Here is a 22,385-nt window from a genome sequence, read left to right as displayed (position 1 = left end):
CACACCATGTCAAAATTGTAGATTGCAATTTTCCCTCCTGTCAGTTGATTCCAGCTATTCAATGACTTAATTAATGGAGACCTTTATGGCATCTATTGTGGTGTACCTTGCTTATTTTATAACTCAATTTTGATGTAAATTGGCTGATTCCTTCAGGGCATGATCATAATTGCACAGCAGCAGTTAGAGAATTTCGCTCACACACACACACATATATATGTGTGTATATGTATATAATTGATAAATATGTACTTCAAACATAGTTAATTTCAGCTTTGAAATAACTAATTCTGTGTTTAATTTTGGAATCCATAGTTTACTCAGTAGGGTTCTTACCCTTACTTCTGGAGACATTAACACAGCACAGTAGAGGTTTCTCTTGTTCTGGTGTTAGACTAGACTACCCCCAAAGAGCTTGAGCAGGTGTGTGTCTCTGGTCACTTTCACAGAAAAAACAGATAAAAAAAGAGATGAGGAAGCATCCCTTAAATCCCTTAGATTTCCATTCCTGATGACAAAATGTAAAATTAATGTTTCTTTAAGTAATGTAGGAATCAAAGGGGAAGAGTGCCTGAAAGTTTTCTCCAAATTGACCAACTGGAGGTGGGCTTTCAGATCATCAGAGGAAGATTTACTTTTTTAAAGAAGTGAAATTGCACGGTTATAATATCTTCTCATTATGGGACGTTTGGGTTATTCTTCTGACTCTGAAATGTTTTCTTACACAGAATTATTGATGGACATGATCTGATGCCTTTGCTTCAAGGAACAATTATCCGATCCAAGCATGAATTTCTCTTCCATTACTGTAATGCACATTTAAATGCAGTGCGCTGGCATCCAGGAAACAGTAAGTAAACTTGCCTGTTTGCATTTTAAATATTTTATATAATTTTTATTGCAACTTGAATCAGGAAAAAGCCTTCGACTATAGTAACAAGTAAATTGTTTAAAATATCTAACCATTTTCCCCTTCTTTTTCACTTTTCTTTTTCCTAGAACATAGCTATTCACAGAGCCATTTAATAGTGCATTGATGTTGCCTATCAATACAGTACTGAGATCTCCAGTATCTGAAACTATTTGTAAAAAACCTGACTGGCACATAGTCTCTATTGCAGAATGAAATATTTAAGATTAACCATTACATATTCCTAAAATATACAGATAATAGGATGTTTTGCTGAATAACAGCATAGGTATTATGCAAACCTAGCAGTTTTTATTATTGAGATAGCAGAATGCAGTAGTGCCACTGAGTCAAAGTCTTGATTTTCCAATATATTTGTACAGCCTTATATGAGACCCGTTCATGTTTTTTTTATGAACTTTGCACTTTGCAGGCTAAGGATGAAAACATTGCCCACTAATTTACTTCTGTTTAACCAACAGCTTGCATTTTCTGGTAGCAGCTCCCAGATTAACAAAAACATATTCACACTTTCTATAAAAATGTCTGTGCTGAAGGAAGTAAAACACACATTTGTCTCAATTCAGGTGACACACCATGTGACAAATTATGAAACAGCTTCAAAAACTTGATCCAAGGCATGCTTTTGGTGTAGCACTTTTGATTTTAAGTTCTTTGGGAAAAGACTTGACAGTTAGATTTGCAAACTTAGTTTAAGTTGGAAGCTTGCTCTTCCGGATCATACAGGTGCTCAGTGTCTACCTGTCTTGTAATTGAAATCAGGTAAAGAGAAGGCAAGATATTGCATTTGACATTTATTTACCACAACTTTTCCTATATATCTTGCATTTCATAAATAATCATAATGAAGAGCCTAGCAGTCTGAAGTTGTCGTTATTTAGTACGATTTTATGTCCAAGGTTGGATGAAATTATTGGGCCTCATGGTGAGCAGAGAAGCAAGCAAATCAAGCAAAGAGGATGCTTTTCTCACTACTACACCTTCTGCAAGATGAAGAACCCCTTGTCTGAGCAATGGATCAACTCTGTTGTTCACTGAATGGCAGGTTAATGGGAAATGCAGGGTAACAATAAGGGAGAAGTGTTTTCTATTTACTCGAGGTACAGCAGTTTTGATTGTTGTTCTCCCTTTGTTCTCCCTCCAAAACAAGCAAGACAGAAGGCCCAGTCAGAATCTGGCAATATCTCCATAACACTGGGAGATTTTTTATGTAGAAGTGTATTTTATATTCTACCTTGTGAGCTTACTATGTAGTGGAGAGAATGCAAGTAATGGCTAAATATTAATCTCTTCTCTCTTGCATATCACTCCCCTAGTAGCATTCAATGTCTGCTTCTGCCTTTTTTTGTCCAACTTCAGATCTTCAAAAATGTCTTTTCTATGTAGTCAATGTAATCATATTTGTAAAGATATGTGCTGAAGTCGCTGAAAAGTTTGCTCCTCTTTATCTCTCTCTTTTGTGATATTGCTGTGTAGAGATAAATATGCTTGCATTACAGCTGTATGTACTTGATATTATCAGTAGTGCTATGGATACTCATGTGAAAAAATAGGTTTTTTTCCCCCTCTTCTGATTTCTCAGCAGCTCTAAGTGAAGCAACTGCTAAGTTCAAACTGCATTGTATTACTGGTTAGTATATTATTGTCCTCTAGCCTCCCCCTCTCTGCTCTTTTTTTACAGTTGATCTCAGAGTCCATTCAGAGTCTCAACTTCTGCTACTATTAAATGATATTTTAGTGTATGAAACATCCACAAGTAAAATAGAAGTGTAACACAATGCACTTTTTTTCCTAAAAAAGCAGTTAATTCAATCATTTAACTCAAAACATAGCAGGGATTTCACCTAGCCACAAAGAACTAGATTAGAAGTATCCTATGGCAGAAGTTAATTCCCCGCAGTTACACAGGAATACATCCCAAGAAAGTGAATGAGGCCATGACCACTAATGACAGACTAGAAAGCTGGAAAACTGTACAGCTTTCACTTAACCTCAGCATGCTGTTATTATCAGTTGCAAGGCAGTAAGTGTGCAGGGTTTTAGTAGAGACTGAGCACAGTTCCTACCTCTATGTGCATCCCTGTCTTACGTACCGTGTGGCCTAAATAAATACCACCTTCCTCCACAAGCACACGCACATTTCCCAGGATTCAGAAACAGCTGTGGCGTCTCTCATTTTCTTTTGCCTCTTGGCAATGATGGTAGTCAAGCAAGTAGCCCTCAATTTACAGAGGACATCCAGCACCAGACAGTTAATTGCCCCTCTACTCAGTCCTGGTGAGGCCTCATCTTGAGTTCTGTGTCCAGTTGTGGGCTCCCCAGGACAAGAGAGACATGGAGCTACTGGAGACAGTCCAGCGTAGGGCTACAAAGATGATCAGAGGGCTGGAGCACCTGTCCTATGAGGAACGGCTGCGAGAGCTGGGCCTCTTCAGCCTGGGGAAGAGAAGACTGAGGGGGGATCTGATCAATGTGTACAAGTACCTGAAGGGAGGATGTCAAGGGGACAAGGACAAACTCTTTTCAGTTGTCCCGTGTGACAGGACAAGAGGCAATGGGCAGAAACTGAACCACAGGAAGTTCCGCCTGAACGTGAGGGGGAATTTCTTCCCTGTGAGAGTGACGGAGCACTGGGCCAGGTTGCCCAGAGAGGTTGTGGAGTCTCCTTCTCTGGAGATCTTCAAGGCCCGCCTGGATGCAACCCTGTCTAACATGCTCTAGGTGACCCTGCTGAGCAGGCGGGTTGGACCAGATGATCTCCAGAGGTCCCTTCCAACCTTACTGATTCTGTGATTCTGTGATTGTAATACTCTTAAGGATATAACACTCTTAAAGGGATACTCGTTATGTAAGAAAAATCAGCAAGAAGAAAACACCTCAGGGATCTTTGTCTCTTTTGTGTGTGCTGTGCTTGATCTTTTAGACCAGGAGAGACCTGTGCTGTTCCTGATCTGTGTTTAGAAGACATTTCCCCAGATGATAGTTAACTAGATGACTACAGCTACTTTGTAAAAACATGGAAACTACTGACTATGTCTGCGCATACGGGCCAGATGCTGACCAGCTCTGCCTTGATCTGAGGCTTAGCAAAGCTTAAGTAAGACTGATCAGCACCTTCTGCACTACTCTGGTGACAGAGACTGTGTTATTTTGGCCCATATTAGAAGGATGCAGTAGTCCAACTGCTATAAGACTGCCTTCTAGACTGCTGATCTCTTCTTCCCCAGACATATACTTTCTATTAATTTTAAAGATGCACTTTTTGAATCACAAAGCAGAAACAGATAAAAGAGAGAGTTTATAGCTAAGGAAAAAGTAATTTATTCATTAAATGGAGTACAATCCATTCTATATAAAAGGTAAAAGTTTTCAAATATAAATGTTATTATTTCTTATTACGTTTCTTTTCTGGTAAGTCTTAGCTTATATGCCTGTTTGAGCTTATGTGTTTTACTTCAAGTAAACTTGTGTATTTTACTTACCAAGATACTCAAGATGTTAGATCAGCTTTAATTCTAAGGAAAAATACATAAACCAGAGGAGTGAGAGGCAAGGAAAAGTTCTCTTAATAACTTTCTCTTTACCATTGCCACCATTCTTCTATCTGAAAAGCCTTTCTTTTGTTTGGTTTAATTTTGAGGACACTTAGGTCGTATAAAATGATACAGATAAATGTAGTGTATATGGCATTTATAATATCTACACATCTTTCCCTAGCTTGCATGCTTTTAAAGTCTGACTTAAGAAGGAGCATTTCTCACATCACCCAGGAAAAGTCAGAAATTTAAAATGAAGTTATTAACTTTGTTTTTGTCTATGTTTCACAGAAATTACAAAACAAAAATGATTAGAGTCTTCTACAAGTAACAAAATGCACTGGTCACAAATGTAAAGATTAGGTTTATCAGTAATCAACAGAAGGGTTTTAAAGCCTTCAGAGGATAAATGCTCAACATTTTTTTGAAAATCTGATAAAATACATAACATCTAAATAACATCATCCACAATCATCTGTCATTTTAGACATTTTTTTTCCTAAAATTAGGTGTTTCAGCTGGGAGAATACCAGATGAAGGTTTTACTCTCAGTTTTGAACATTATGTTGCCTCCTTTAAAAGCAATAGTAGCCTCAGTCCAGAAGTGGATTTTCAGTGCTGTTCAGTTTGAGGAAAGCATAATTCAGTTTAAAAGATGTTGGTCAAATGGTAAAAATGTGTCAGACCATTCTCTTTGAAAGGCAAGTTTCTAAACAGCTCTGCTTTTAAGTAGGTACATTTGTAAGCATAGCTTTCTGGTTTTCAGAAAAGAAAATTTCTGCTGTCCTTCACTTTAAAAATATATGATGATATAATAATATGATACATTTCAATTAGTGTTTTCTCTGAGGTTTTGTATCTTGACCTCTACTGTAATTATTGAAAAGCTTCACATAAAATTCACTGAACAAGAATTCTTTCTATATTATTATAGAGTTAATAACTATTGCAGTGTCCTCTGGCATCCAATTTCCTACAGTATTTCATGAAAAATATTTTGTTTTTTAGAAAAGAGTGAGGGGATATTCCCCCCCATGTATTTAACTTTTTATGCAGTATCAACTGTTACAAGTTAAACAATGAAAGACAAGAGACGGATATTTTGTGTTTTACAGTTTTCAAACAGGTTATGTAGGATTAATTTACAGAACGATTTTTTTTTAAAGAGCTTCATCCAGGTTCAGTAGGACCTGGATCTATTAGAGTCATAGAGAGGACAAAGCAGGAGAAATGTATTCAGAAATACCGTTTTAAAACAACACCTTGTTTGGACTGATGTAGCCTTTTTTTTTTTTTTTTTTTTGTAAGATAGAAGTAAAATAAGACTCATTTCTGAAGAAAATGAGGTTAAGAAGAGGAATAACTTGTACCTTTCCATGCATTTCAAAAGGACTATGAAATAGTCCTTTTTTTCCATACCTTAACCTGTTAATTATTTAACAGAGCTTGCATTGTTTTCAGTGTCATTGTTTAGCTTCATGTTTAATAATAACACTGAGTCTTAACAGTTAAAAAATGTAACCTAAATTCATATGCTTAAGGAATGCCAACTTATGAACACAATGTTGTCTGGAAAGAGTGTACAGGAAATTAAGTCCAGGCAGATACTGAAAACTGGGAAACATCTGTGAAGCTCTATAAAATCAACCTGAAACCCTTCTTTCTACTATAAAGGTGTCAGTGCAAAACTAGGTGAGGCTAGCAGTTGTCAACAGTAAATGTAAATATGTTAATTTGCATGTGACATTTTTTGGAGTGCAAGTAGTGGCGGTATACATATATGTGAAAATCCATCCCTTTTTTATGCAGTCCTTTTAGAATATTAAAGAAATGTGATCAGTGAGACATCCACAAACAGATTAAGAGTTCTGTTTTCTCTAAATTATAAAGTTTTAGAAATCTCTAAATATTTTATATTTTAGAGAAATCTCTAAATATTTGTTCTATCTTCTTTAAAATAAGGAAGACAGACATTTCAATTTATACATTCACTGATGCCTCATAGACAGGTTTCCCACCCTATTTCTTATTACTTTCCTCATAAGAGGAGGATGATTTGCTCATTGTTTTCTTTACCATAAGGTGAATAAATGCTGTGGTAGCTTCCTAGGTAAAGTGTCATCTATGGTTGTCCCAGCAGACTCACTTACAAAACTCATACCCATGCTTAGCTTTTTCCCATTCTTTTACTTGTTTCCCCGAGGAATTTTTCTGTTTATGCTTTATTTGCCTTTTCTGGAGTGAAGAAAGGATTTACAGGAAGCTATTACAGATTAGTAAGGATTCACATTGATCCTGAGAATGCCAGCAGATATAGTTACTTACTTTCATTGCTTAACAATACAAAGGAAGATAAAATTAATAGAAATTTGATCCAGGAAGGGACCATCTCCTTTTGCACAGCATACTTCAATAGGACAGATAATAATACTGTGTGACTATAACTGTTGTCAGGGAACCGTTTTGGTTTTTTACAATCTTTTTCTGATCAAATCTTATCATACCAACCTCTTATCTTTTCTCAGAAAAGAACAGATGTGAGAAGACGAGAAAGAAAGAAAAAGCATTTGAAAGAATAGGATTTTCCTAGTTCTACTTTAAAAATTAACTTTCTATTTAAAAGGAATAGACTTCTTCAGCTATAGTAAATTAGATGTAGGAACACTTTCGTCATCAAATTTCCTAATCACTTGTTCAGAGAGCCATTCCCCCAGTGAAAGACTATGGTAAATGTCCTGTGACTTTGACATTATGCACACAGCCTTCCTCTCAGCAATCATATCATAGTGCTTTTTCGTATAAAAATGGCAACTGTAACATACTGGTCTTTTGAATACAAGATATCCTGACCTAAATTAGTAATGTTCTCATTGAACAGAGAAAGGTTGACAGATTTTAATGAGCACAAAAAGGCAGAGGCATTTAAAAGAGGTAATTCAGTATTATTTAAACTTCAGCATGAATGGCTTGCTGTCAGATACTGTATCATGCACTTGCGACAATAAATAAAGAGAGGAAAAAAGGAAAAATCTTATAGCTTTTATTCTGTATACTTCTCAGCTAAAGCTCTAATAGAAAAAAGGTCTGAGTTAGAACAACTGCCTGTGTATTAAAATTAATGAACTATTTAGAAAGTTATCAGTAGTCAAAAGAAACATAAATAAAAACAACTACATAAAAGAGTAGATAAAAATATGTGACAACTTTCAGAAATGAGCTTCAGCTTACCAAGAAACATAAAAAAGTGGGTCTTTAACAATTTCTGGAGCATTGCACTTCCAAAAATATCTTTAGTTCCGTGTTGGTTTTGAGCCTGCAGCATTCTGCATGTTACATTCAGAACATAGCACTGATTCATCCTACTTTCAAAATTGGATTCAAATGACATATGTTGTCTTAGGCAATGTTCTTCAAGGGAAGTAGTTAATGCATACACAACCCACACAGAGTATTCTGTGTGTCACAGGCTCTGACATCCTCATATTTCTGGCAAACCAGCAAAATATTTATTTCTTAGAGAAATTCCCTGGAAACCTGACTGTCAAGAGCAGGATAATTTCTCAGTGTGTCGTAAGAGACTGTGTCATGAAGAAGAGAAGAAACAACTACAGATGAAAATATTTGATGCTCAGAAGGTGGGTGCACATGAACAGTGGTATACTGGAGACCAGTGTGTGTGTCTGTGGATGACACGTACTGTTATGAATTCTGCACGGTGTAGGTGTTCTCTGACTATAAATCCTGATTAATATTTTGGAAAGCCAACACATCCACAAACCTTTTATCACCAAGGTGATGACCTTAGCCTGAGAAAAACTCATGTGAACTTCCTGTTGACTTCAGAACTTTGTATTTGGTCTCAAAATGTGAGAGGACACAGAAAGCTTTTTTTTTTTTTTTTCCATTATCTTTTGTTAAAATATCCAAAATTTCCCAAAGCTGAAAGGAGGTAAAACAAAACCCAGCTTTTTTTATTAGTTCCTCATTTTATATAAAAGCTATTTCAAACAGAAAAAGACTATATTCCAATAATAAATTGTTTGTAATAGATATTTCAATGAGCTGTTAGTAAAAATGCAGTCCACAAAGAAGTAAAGATCAAGCCCCTACAAACAGATTGTGACATTTTCTAAATTTATTAATTGCTCAAAGTTTTACCCAATGATTTATTGGAAATAACTCTTAGAGGTAGTTTAGTGATAAGATATTCTGAAGAATAATAAATATAATGCATTTATGCATTTATTTTTATTGACTCAGTGGTCTCCTAGATGTGGGACTCAAATACAAACATGAGAGACTTGCTCATTAACTCTTCAACTTTTTTCAGCATTCACTTAAAGATCACTGTTATATTACTTTCTGTATTATCATATATCATGAAAATGTATTCACAAAACAAAATAAAATAACACTGTCACTAGTGCTTATAGGCAAGACCCCTGATATTTGATTGTTTACACCTTCTCCAGAAGTCCCTGCTCTAGGAGTCACATGATTCATTAAGAATATCATTTAAAAGCAAATCTCATTTTATAAAGCAAAATAGATTTCTAGCACTGCTAGTAGGAGGGGGAAGTTAAAAATCATAGTGCAGTTAAAACATTAAAGCTCAACAGGACTATATAGAAGAGCATGAAGGTTTTTTGATACTTAGAATTAGCACTAATGCAATGAAGAATGGCCAAATCTTTTATTATTAGGAGGTAATAGCCCTCCATATACTGTAAGATAATTCTGTCCTTATTTTGTCTGTGCAATATTTTTTCATTTACAACTTATCTGTCTATTGTACATTAATTTTTAAACAATATGAAATGAAGCAAGCTTCTCAATCTCGCTTCAGTAGAGTTTTCAAGATTAACTTTATTTTGTTATCTAGACTCTCTTCAGTGCCGTAACACAATGTGCAGGCAGAGTTTCGCTACGTAGCTCCGAGCTGTTCATATGGCTGTGTGCTATGTGCAGAGATAAGCTCAGTCCTAAAAGTTTTATAGCTGTCTTAATACAGATTAATTTCCTCAGTAATAAACCCAATCAGCCAGCAAAACTTTATAAGTTAGTCTGTGTACTATCTGTGCTATTTCTTCTTCCAAACAAAATGTAATTCTCTACTTAACCTTTCTTTATACAATTGTCATTTTGGAAGTTTGAGGTGATTTCCATATTTTTTTCCTGACCAGACAAAATCCCAAACCAAAAATCCCAAACTCTGCAAATAAATAAGCAATAGTAATTAATAATAGTAGTAATAAGTAATAATAAGAAATAGTAATAAATAATAAGTAATAATAGTAATAATAAGCAGTAGTAATTAATCATTTGCTGAAGCTAATAAAACAATAATTTTATTATTGCATAATACATATCTGCAAGATTGAAATGCAGTTGGAATAGTAAAGAATACATGGTCACATGACAGTTTTGAGTCTAGCTCTACAAAGGTATGAGATAAAAATGCTAGACAAGAAACTGTAATAAAGAAATCTAACTAAGTGTAGAATTTCATATTTCAAAAAAAAGTTACCTCTATGCTGTGTGGAGTTTATTTTTAATACTTTTTCCCCCAATTTTAACATGCTGTGAAAAACATTAAAATAAGGATGTATTAGTTCCTTATGACCACAGTGTCTTAGAATTCCAAATTCTTTAATCCAACAAGGATCTTGGTTCACTTTTCTTGTACAGTTGGTCCTTTCTTTACATCTTTTCTGCAACTGGCAATTGCAAAAAAAATGTACAAAAATGTGAGTTGTGTGTTCTTATGCTTCAGTTCATACAGCTCTACCCTAACAGAGTTACTAGGTAATTTTAGAAGTTCTGGTGATCTCAAGAATAACAAATAGCTCCAAATAGAAGAACTATACAGTAACAGTACAAATGTTGGCTTAGAAAACCATATTGGTGTTCACAGTGATGCTATAATGATCAGTAAGAGGTGCTCAGAAATGTTTTAACTGGATTATGGAACTTGTTGCTTATTATACATTGTCTGTAACTCCTGCGAATGATCAGAGGTCTCCCTCGCTTTTTTCCCCTTATCATGTGCCAAAATATTTCAAGTCTCCATTTAGCAAGTGTTTGTGCTAGTTTTGTGCCAGTACTTTTAAACAGAGTTATGATATATTGCTTTTTGGCAAAAAATGAATTAAAAAAAATGAAAAATAATAAAAAAAAAATAAAGCTAAATTCTGAGAAGTATATTTAAGTGTTTAGCCAGTTTCAAGCAATTTACTGTTTGTGGATGAAATAAACTCAAAATATATCCTTACCCCTATTGTTTATTGTATTTCATATTTCAGTTGTTATGTATCAAGAGATGATATCTGAGAATGTGTTATGACTCAGGCAGGGAGAGGAGAATATTTAGAAGGACAATAAACACCAATATTGTTTGGTCATCCATGGATCTACATGATAGTGTAACATGCCTGTACAGAGGCCTCTTGTTTCTCCTTTCATATATTTTGGCCTATTCTTGGTAAGACGGTTGTGAAAGCATTTGGGGAACTGTTAAGAGAAGGTAAAAACAACCTTGTAGACACCACCTGAGTTCAAATATTTTAGTCACTAGACCCTAACCTGAGATTGTAGTAAACATCTGTCAGTGTGCAATGCACTATAATATGAAATAGAACGTGTTACTGCAAACCACTACTGAATGGTTAAACAAATCTGTTAATTGACCTGAAAATGTAAAGGACTCTGTTTGCCTTTCCATTGCAACAGATGAGGCATGTGTTTATGGTTACTTGCCTTGTGGAAAATAGCATAGAAAAGGTGTGTAGGAGGAGCCAGGTCAGTGAGTACAATAGGATGATAGCTTTCAGAAAACTATTTTCTAGTGTTTCCTGTTACCATTGCTGTTGTCATAGGTCTTTAGAGAGTATTTTAGCAAAGAAACTCACTACAATTGAGAGATGTGGACAGAGTTCGCTAAACTATGATTTAAAAATTGAATGTAAACTTCAAAAACAAAAAAACAACTACCACTATACAGATGTTTGTGTTTCACAATATCTTTGGAGTGCTGTCATCACTCATAACTACAGTGGGGAAGGAGGGCCTGTATAAAATTTATGTCATGTAATGCCAAAAGCACTTTCAATAGTTTGGAGGAAGTACAATTCAGAACTGTGGATAACTTCAGACTACAAGGTGTTATTTATTCTATTTACATATATTACTTCCTAAAATGTTGGATTAAGGCCCTTATCCTAAACATAATCTACATGGGCCTATTCTTAGACCAGCAAAATGACCCACGATTTCATGCTCAAGGAGGAAACTGTTTTTGTTTAACTCAACTTTGTAGCTGTCTTGTATAATTGAGTCTGATCTTCTTAGTGCCAAAATGAACAATAACTCCTGAATTAGGTTTGAGATACAAGCTTATTCATAATATTTGGGGTTATCAAAAAACATTAAATGATTCATTCTGGACTCCTCTATCTCATGCACCATTACATTTTGCAAGATAATCCCATTAAAGGACTTTAGTCTTTAGGAAATTAATCTATGTGTCAAAAATGGTTAATAGAATATCAAAGTCATCAATTCTCCAGATTCTAACAATGACAAGAAAAGTTGAAGTGTGCTCTCTATGATCCTATAAGGAAAATTATCCCTGACACTGTAAAGGAAAGATATTTCTGCTAGCTGCAAGCTTGGCAAACACATCTTTGAATATATGAGCAAGGCACACTGACTAAGAAGATTATTCCTGCCCCCTCTTTCACAGTAGCATCTACAAACTTAAAAGTCTTCCTACAACTGTGCTTCAGGAATTGGTGGATAAAGTTACCAGAATTAATTTTGTCCCTCACATCCTGTGGAAAAAAAAAATCCTTACTGACCCATGAAAGTGATTAGCTAAAAGTCTTAAATTAGAATCTGGATTATAGTCATTTTTAAAGGGGAAAAAAATCAACCAAAGCACTGAAATCTTAGCATTTTTTTTTTCTATTTTACATATAATTAGCATTTTTTCCTATTTGTAAAATAAAAAGTGTAAGGAGAGGTAGAGGGTGAAGGACAATGGCTAGGGAAGCAAGAATTCTGGAATTCACTAGCTCCTTTGCTGCTTGTTTCTGGTTTTGGATCAACTCTCCTCAGTGTTGGTTACATCTCAGCTAAGCCCTCTGGCTGTTATGTCAGACTATGTTGCCAAATCTCTCTAGCCTAGTTCTGTTTGTGCCAGCTCCAAGAGAAAGGCTTTGTCCAAATATTGTATCAAGGCTTATGCACCGTGTAGCTCAGTAACACCTGCACTTCCCTGGACATAGCTGTATATAACCATATATCCCAGTAGGAGTAAAGACCACAAGATTTTACAGATAGGAGCTCAGAGAACCAAGGAATTTACCTGAAGAGTTAGACGTCAATGAATATTTTAAGGATCTTGCTATAGGAAAGTGACAGATAAGTTTCTGAATCATTTTCAGTTATTGCCATGTTTCTCTGATTCACTCTAGTCCTCAGTGCATATCCGTGACAAAACAAGGATTGGCAATTTATTGAGGACAGGATGTAATTTCCTAAAGGCTGATATATTTGCCTGTTTGACTTTCAAGTGTATGCAGGCATATAATAAAAACATTATTTTCCCCAGAATTACCTGCCCAGAAAACACTTTTACAGAACTACATTTAATCAATAACTTCACCTCAGTAACCAAATTATGTGTCTGGATTATTCAGTCCTTAATATTCTTTGATGCTTAGCTATTATTTAATAACCTAAGAAGACTTGTATATAACTCCATATGAAAGATTCAGGGTCAAATAAGTTTGCAGTATTTTCAACTGAAAGTACTTGAAGTTGTAGGGCACCTTCAGGCAATCTAAATTTTGATTGATATCCTCAGCAGATAGAAATTGATAGAGTTTAGGCCATCCGGATATGACCTTTCATCTCTGGACTGTAACAACAAAAATAGATAGAAGATGTTACTAAGCAGACATGAGTTCAATCTTCAGAGAGCTAGGATTTGAATGCTGAATCTTCTTTTAAAAAGAAGAGTCCAGAGTGAAGGACACTTGTCTTAGACTTGGTAAAACTAGATTCAAGTTTCTTCTTCCTCCAGATTCTGAGACATTAGATAAGTCACTCAGAATATATCTGTCAGTGTCAATATAGTGAAGAAAATAGTTTTAAGCAAGCAACAACACAGATCTACTTAAACATAAATTTGCTCAACTTTTTGACTATTTTTTCTAAGATATTTGAAATCATAGGAGATATGACAGGACTTGAACACATTTAGAACCTTGCGTAAACTATTAGTTGAGTACACAGGTAGCTTCAGTCACTATTTTGCTAAGTATGAGATTATTATCTGAATGCCTAAGCTAAGATATAACCACCTTACTGAAAGCAAATAGAACATAAAAGGTGAAATCACCGTGATAATAAGTTCTGGGGAATTTTAACATTCCTTTCAGTGAACCACAGCTCTACAGATGGTATAGAAATGGAATTTAGAATAAAGAATGCAACAGATGTATGAGGGAAAGAGGCAATCCAGATGACCTCTGAGATAAGTACCTCTGCTAAAATCTTTATTTAAACTGCAGCAGAAATTCATGAAGATGACAATATGTATTTGAAAAAGTTGCTAGATAAAAAATTAAGTGAAAGGAGTATGCCAATAAAATGTGTCTTTGTCTTCTGCAATAAAGGAAATGAATGATAGTAGCACAAAAGTTACAATAGAAGACATCATCCATCAAGATAGCTCTAAAAATACAATGTAGGGAACAATCATGCAGTGGCAGGGGGATGAACTAAATGACAAAAAGGAAGTTAATTTGAAGTATCTGAAATGGGTTTTTTGTTCTTATTTGCTACAGCTAGTACAGAGTAAAATGCATATATTTATATGAGAAAGAAATGGACATTGCATAAGGAAGGTCATTTCAGATATACTCAGCACAGACTGAACTTTAGCTCATGACTAAACTAAACACTTTGGGATATTTCACAAGCAGCAGCACCTTGTAAACAGATATTTGTTCTTAGAAAGTTGTTAAAGGTGGACTAGAGGACACTGGCATGGCAGGAAGTTTAACTGTCTGATTTGGTGCTGTCTTACTCTAAAAGTAACTATCTGAAAGACCACAAGAATAATACTTTTTACTGGAACTGCTCTAATGCTAATGCATGCAAGCTCTCCTAGTATCTTTGATTTCTGCTGGGTTATTTTTGCAGTATAAAGAGACCTTTAAGGAGAAAAAGGTCTGACTTTAAATTTGAGTGATAAAGGGCACTAGACAGTAATTACATAGAGAGCTGAAAAGAAAAAAAAAATGAACCATGTCATTTTAAAAATATCATTAGTTCTGATGCTTGAAACAAAGCATGTTTCCAGGAAGTCTTTGAAGATCAATTATTTACAGGTAATAGTAGTATGGATTGCAGTGGTATGTAGCTGGTTACCTCCTGTCAGGGAGCAATAGGAGTGAGGCTGTGCCTCGAGGTAGGACCAGCCAGTGGCCTCAGCACCAGCAGTGCCCTTGCTGACCAGGGCACAGTCCTGAAGCACCCAAGATGGGTGAGCAGAGGTTGGTGCTGGTGACAGGGTTCATCTGTGGTCCCCGACAAGGTGAGGTGATGATTCAGGCCCAAACTCCATCTAAGCAGTCCAGTCAGGAGCAGTAGGGGATGGGACCAGAGATAGAGCTGGAAGCAAGGCTAGATCCTATGTCCATCCAGTGACAGGGCTGAGAGCTGGTACTGCTATGGTGTCGTTGGACAGGGACTGACAGGCTCAGGCTGGGCTGAAATGGGAACATGGGCCTTGGGGGATGCCCAGGAGGAGGCTGGGCAGGGACAATGAGGGCAGTCAGTGCACTCATGGCCAGGACACCTCAGTTTTCTTGCAAATTCTGAAGATGGCGATGATGACGTGTAGCTGTCTACGATGTAAACAGCTACATCTGAGCTAATCACCATGGTCAACAGAGAAAGGTGCAGAATTCTTCTATCACCTTGCCAACTTTCCACAATGTATTGAACGTGAATATTTAGCTAAGTATCAGGAAGGATGCTATGAGAGTCTTGTTCCTTTTGAAGTTCGAATTTTCTGACTGGGAATTTTAAGATTATGTAATTTGCTTAGTGTCTTTTTTTAAAAAAATCAGAAGAGATTCAGTTAAGTGTATATAAGAAATTATAAATTAGACCATGTAATGAAATAAAAAGAATGCTTTGTTTTTGCAGTATAGAATGACTTTTTTTCATACGTCAGTGTCATAAAAAAAAAAAAAACTGACAGGAATGGCCAGAAAAGAAAAAGGTGCATTAGATCCACAATCTGGTTTCAGTTACGGTGGCTTAAAGATACTTAAAACATAATTAAGAAAGAGCCACTTGCTTCATACACTCAGCTTTCCTTTTAACACAAAACTGAAATAGGACATTTACTATAGCCATTAGCTATCAGCTCCCTGAGAATCTTTTTATTCTTTCTTTTTTACAAATAAATGCTGCTCGTGATTGGAGGAACTTTTACTCTGACGTTGGGGTCCTTTGCCACATATACTTTATAAACCTCCTAAAACCTCATTCTTTGTCTTAGTACCAACATGCAGTGGCAGTGTAATCTGACAGAGACAACATGTAGAAACGTAACGTGTAACAAGACATAGCAAGATTCCATAGATACATGGACATATACTTTACTGGTACTTACATATTTACATGTGATAGTCCACTGCAAAATTTTTGCTTGAGATTTCCTGAATAGTAGAAGGCAAGTGCTCCTGACCGCTTTTCTGATTTTGAAAGTCACCATTCATGATAAAGCTTAAAGTGTCAGTGAGATGGGGATTTATATCCCTTCTTCACAGCTTCGTCTACACAATCAAATGAAGAAAGGACTTAAATAACAATAAGTTTCTAGTTCAAAATGTGTGGGGCCAAGGAAGAAAATTCATTTTTCATTCAATTGTAATTCATGAGTCTTCAGCTCACTTATGTCACATTTTTGATGGACAAAGTCCAGCCCCTGTCTCCCTTCTGAGCTATGCCTTTTCCCATCTGTTTGTTCCTTTCTCTTTCTTTTCCTCTTTCTGTGCTTCTAGTCTCACTAAAAGTGAACCTCTTTTTAATTCTCTTAAATAGACCAAATCCTTGTGCGAGTCTTTCTTTTCTGCAAGACTGTAATAGTCACTTTGACCCTCCTGCGGATTTTCCTGTCATGTGTTTTTTCTCTTAGTTCCACAAGTCCATTCATTTCCAGTGTCCTTTCTAAGAGACTTTTTTTCTCTTCCAGTAGTTTTCTTCAGATTTTTTTTTCTGTTGTTCCTGGTTTTCTTTTTTGATGACTTCAAGAAGACATGTCTTTTGCACTGTATGGAACATCTGAGTCACTCATTTTTTATTGCTGAAGTCCATTAGGGTCTTTTCATTTTATTCTTGATTATTGAAGATATTTTGTTTTCTGTGCTTCCTACTTGCTTTCTAAGTATGCTCTTCACTCCTTGTTTGTCCTCTTGTGTGTGTGGTTTTTTTTTTTTCTTTCTGTTCGATGTTGTCCATTTCCTTCCTTCATGAAGGCACTACAAACAAGAAAGACCTCCAGAAATACCAAAGTCACTCCTAAATCCCTACTTTGTGTTGGACTCACTAAACACAACAGCTGGAAGAAGCAGAACAGGCATCAAGTGTCATGTACCTAAGCTGTCTCATTATGTATTTTAATTTACTGTTGAGCCTCACACTAGAGCAGCTGCAGCTGAGTTTGGTTGACATAGCTTCCTATTTTGTAAGTGTGAAATAACATAACTGAGAAAGGAAGGACATTTCTAGCTTGAACAGACACCGTAAAAGTGTTTATAGAAAATTGACCTAATCAACTGATACATATTTCTGCTAACAATATTTTAGGTAAGAAAGTGTTTCCTCTTACTAGCGTGACAAACACTCTTACAGTATTTTCCTGGCTTTGCTCTGTGACAGTGGAGACAGCGTTATTGTTAGGCTATCAGTTAGAGCTATTTATACCCTGTGACTTAGACCGCTCCATTCTGTACTAGTATTCACCTACCTACTCTGGGACAGAAAGCTTTTTTTTTAAACAATATTTACCCTTCTCTTAATCATAGTAAGAATGTAAATCCAACTTCCTAGTTACTTAAGTTGAAATAGAGATCCTTCCTATTGGCTTTCCTATTGGAAATGGTATGCTTTTTGCAACAGGTCTTCGTACAGATAGCTTTTGGTTTTGGGGAATCAAGAATCCTGACCTAGCTGTGCCACTGGAAATTCAGCATCTCAGTGTCTATGTCATCAAGTAAAAGAGATATTGCTCAATTTTCATAAGTATGCATTATTTCTATTTTTGAATAATAGAAGTAAAGTAACCAACTGAGCTAAACTTGCTCCCAAAGTAAAAGTAAAGTAAAAGATTTATGAAGGTAAAAAATAATTTGTCTTTCCAACAATTTTAGTTCTGGCTGGGCCAATGTAAATCAGAAATATTTTTCAACCTTTTGTTGCCTTTTCTGAGAAATTTTTAAGAAGCTTCTGAGATTTTTAAAGGACTTTAAAGTTTCTTTCACAGTAACACAGGTTAAAATTTCAAAACTTGACCTGAGAATTATCTAAGCTCTCAGGGGCCAGGAGGCAATAACAGACTCCTCAAATATTTTTTGTTGTATTTAACAATTTTTATGACGTCTGACTAGTACCTTTTCTAATTCCTTGGCATTGACCATAAAGAGTGTTGAGGAAATAAAATATATGAATCAAAATATTTCAACTGGTGTTCTAAGTATGGATACATGGGACTGCCATGATGAGAGCATATTTTTAAAGTAGAGACTAAAGCAGTAGTAAAGATAAAAAGGAGTTACTTTTTTTTTCTTTTTTTTTTTCTTCACACTCACCTTTTTTCCTCACCTTTTGATTACAAACTAAGGAGCAGGAGTGGGCACTGTGTGGAAGTTACAAGCGAAAGCCCACAGTACACCACTCCAGTTAGCATTCCTCATGCGAAAAACAATCTAAAAATTACAAACTTTGCTTATGTGAATTACTTCATGCATGACCAAATGAGGGTTCACTAGAGAGAAGAATTTTTTATTAATTGAATGGTAGACCTGAAGAAACCTTTCATTGAAATCATGATGAGCTTTTTTCATTTAAGTCCTAAATAAGGAAGGTTAAAATTTATTCACCCGGTTTAGAGCTCCAGGAGACCTTTCTCTTTAGCAGGAAGGTAGATTATAGCAGATAGGAGTGAAGCCTGTTTTCCACTCTGCCCACCCTGGCCTTTCGTTAGCTGGAAAGTGGGAGAGAGTCAAGGCTATTTACTTTTTCCATCCCTTACTGTGATCTGGAGAATAGCTGAAGTTTTCTCTACAGAATTGTTGAAGTCTATGTCTAACTTGCATACCACCTAAGGACAAAAAAAGATTCCCCTTGCTTTTCTTAAACTAATCTTCCCTTCAAGCTCAAGCATTTATATTATCTGGAGAAATGTAAAATAAACTTTTTTATTTTTGCATAGAAGTACACACTGGCAGGTTGCTGGACTTCTGTGAAATACTTAAAACTTGAAAAAGCCCATGAGATAAGAGATAATAGACTTCTAGAAATCTTCCTAGGAATAAATTTCTGTGAGATTCCCCTTGCTTGTCATCTGTAAGAGAACATCCTGTGATATGTCCTTTCTGTGTTTAGGTTTAATTCGGGATTTTAGGGGTGGAAGGAAGGAGCAGGGTCCGCTGCACTATTTGTATATACACTCATAAATCATATTATTCTGGATCACAGACACTTTAAGTAGGCTACTGTTTTCCATTTCAAGTGTATCAGTTTCAAATGATAGGCATATAACACTTGAACGTTTTTTGCCCCCCCATGACTCAATTTCCAACTGAAACTTTGGCCACCCCTCACATATCAGCCCTTATAGTCCTAGACGGTTTAATATCTGCAAAATTTTGTCCTCATTTTCCAATATTTTTTTCCTAATAAAAAGAAGAGGATTGAATTGTCATATATTTTTGCCTATGACATGCATTATCTATCTATGAGACCAAAATTAATGCCATGTATTTCAGATGCTAAATTACACATACTGATAATCTGTACAGTAAAAACAAAATTCAGCCATTCAGAAATAATGATTTTTTAATATTTAGGATAGATACTGAAATTTTTGCACCATATTATTTAGAAACATTGCTTTTCTCTAATTCCAGTTTTTGCGTCTAATAAAAAAACTCCTATGCTGTGTTGTCATTCATGCTTAACTGATGAAATTTTCAAAATAAAAGATCTTTCCAGAAACATTTGTGAGTATCCTAGTAACTTTGGTGAAGTAAAAATATTCAGGTATTTGAGACTCCCTGTAGAGAAGCTTAATTCATCTTTGTTCTGAACTTTTTAAAATAAACCAAATGAATGCTCAGTTTTCTTGTGCAGTGCCTGCAGTTCCAGGCTAGTGAGCTTAGGAAATTGTTGCTTTTCACTTTTACTTTGCGTGACTGTTTCTTTTTCTTTCTTTTCTTTTATTTTTTTTTTTAAGTGTACTTCTTGTCAGGTAAAGGTCAAACTCACTTTCAGTTTTCAGATTAACAATTTGGTATACTTCTTTAGCACATTGTGTGTCTTAAAGTACTTTTTAACATCCAAATTTTGAAAAATGAATGGAGAGAGCCATTTACTAGCAAATTCCTGGGGATAGTTTTCTAGTTTTATTTCTGGTTAGTTCAAACTTGTCTGAAAATTTTTGCAGCCTTTGCATTTTGGTCTACTATGCTTGCCTCAGTATCAGGAAAACTGCTGTCTGAGCCTTGCAGATCTGTCCATTTCACTCAGGATGATTGCATCCACTTTATGTAGGAAAGGAATGATTGTCCTCAATTTCTTTTGTATTAATAAAATGCATTTCTTTTTCTGAAGGACGGATAGGAGAGAATAAAAAAATTCTGAATATATTTCTCTCTGATTTTTTATTGTATTTGGTGAAGTGCCTATGCTTTGTCACATTTTGAAGTGTGTTGCTCTCTCACTTAGCTGTATCTCATACTCTCTCCATTAGCTGTATCTCACACTGACTGCAGTGGAAAACCGGTACATGCAAATCAATATTATTTCTCTTGCAAACAACAAAATAGAGCTTTTCAATTTTCAATGACCTTCCAATATAACTTTGAAAATGATCAGTAATTTTGTTTGTGCCAATATTATCTTCTGCCTCCAGTGTGATATGAACTGCTGCGCAGATGAACTGAAAATTATGTGGGATGTTCAACAAGTGAGGGAGCTCTTAAACTAAATCTTTAGCGGGGGTCTGCATATGTCCAAATTACCATGGATGGAAAAATTTTCTAGGATAACATATTATTCCATGTTTCTGTTAATATAGTCCAACATTTGGACTTCCACATATGAGGCATAACATTGCATCAGTACCTCTTCCTTTAGCAGCATTGTTTGTACTGCTGTCGGCATACCCACTGATTTCATGTAGGAAAAGGATTCAAGTAGGTCAAAATTACTGGAAATTCATCCCATTTGGGAGTTTCTTCAACAATTGAAGAAAGCTGTGCAAATGATCAGTCAATTCCTTTTGAAGATGATGAAGACTTCAGGAAGATCATTCTTTTTCAGCTGCTTCTGTTTAGTGGATTAACTTCACTTTTGAACAGAATTAAGTTGAACCTTCTCATACCACAAAACTTCAAATCACATGCACTAACTCATACAAGAGATCAGTCAAGAGATTTCTGTCTTGACTCCAGCAGCCTGAGCATGGTTTTAGTGTCTTGTATTTTTCCTCCAGCAGTTGCTCAATATGATAATTAAATATTCAGCCCTCTGCAATCCTGTTTGTTTTAGCAAGCATTTAACATTGCAGATTCAAATCCATAAGGTTTGAACATCACTGTTATTACTATTTTTAGTCATGGTTTTACCTCAAATACTTCATGTTCTGCACAGTGCTTTATACAAGACAACCCATTCTCATAAACTAACATTATGTGTTTGAATATCACTCAGTTATTTTCCACCTACATTGGGACATCATGGGCTGTGCTTAAATTGATTTAACAACAAAACATTGTAAGATACCAAGATACTTAAAAGAAGTTTCTGAAAAATACATATTTTCACAAAAAGAACAATAAAGTTAAAAATTTTTGCGTGCAAATATTAGATTTTTATTAACTGAGGCATGCATGTACTCTTGAAAACACATATATTCTTTATTGTTACTATATAATATTCTCAGTGTGCTAGATATAGTTCTATGAGAATTTAGCAACCAAAACCCTTTTCAAATTGTTTAAAATTATTGAAGAGCTGAATATGTAGCTATAAATATTTGCAATACCTACATTATATAAGATCAGTAGAGAATCTGTTAATTCTAAATGACTCTAAAAATATATGAAATGAGAAGAAAGGAATCAGTGTAACAATAACAGTTATCAGAAGAAAATCACCTAAAAGTGAGTTGCAGCTTTCATGTGCTACCGTGTAAAAATGGTTAAGAGCCGATATAAGTGAGAACTTGAGAACTCACAATGGCCACATAGCACACTCAAAATAAAGGAATTAGCTTTGTGCGATTTACGTTAGTGTGCTAAGCCAAAGAGTTGTGCTTAAAGGCATGTAAGCCAAAGAAAGTCTAACAAATGCCCTAATTTATGATGAAGAACCAGTTTGTTTAACTTCTATGGAAAGAAGAAACATAATAATATGAACAAAGGAGATGATAATAGCAGCAAACTGGGAAAGCTGCTCTCATAGATAAAATACAATAAAAATAAGGTCTAGGCAATAGCACAGCAATAGAGTCCATTGACTTCAAGAACTGCTTATCAGAAAACAGGATTTAGCTGTCAATGATTAAAAATAGAGCTGTTATAACAGAAATGACATCCATATCCAGAATGTCACTG

At 35.4% G+C, this 22,385-nt stretch overlaps 1 protein-coding gene across 9 annotated transcripts in view; it reads left to right on the top strand.

Annotated features, from left to right (window-relative positions):
- Positions 1-22,385, top strand: part of STS (steroid sulfatase) — a 108,229-nt gene that overhangs the window by 79,754 nt on the left and 6,090 nt on the right. For 8 of the 9 annotated variants that reach the window (XM_062601393.1, XM_062601353.1, XM_062601374.1 and 5 more), the window contains one exon: positions 729-850. In XM_062601393.1, coding sequence (XP_062457377.1) covers positions 729-850 — 122 coding nt within the window. Of the gene's footprint in view, positions 1-728; positions 851-7,984; positions 8,103-22,385 lie in introns of all 9 variants that reach the window. The other variant, XM_062601399.1, reaches the window with a different exon arrangement.

Source organism: Rhea pennata, chromosome 1 (assembly GCF_028389875.1).
Source record: "Rhea pennata isolate bPtePen1 chromosome 1, bPtePen1.pri, whole genome shotgun sequence".
In the NCBI taxonomy this organism is placed as follows: Eukaryota; Metazoa; Chordata; class Aves; order Rheiformes; family Rheidae; genus Rhea; species Rhea pennata.
Note: the sequence above shows the minus strand (reverse complement) of the source record. Positions and strands in the feature narration are given on the sequence as shown.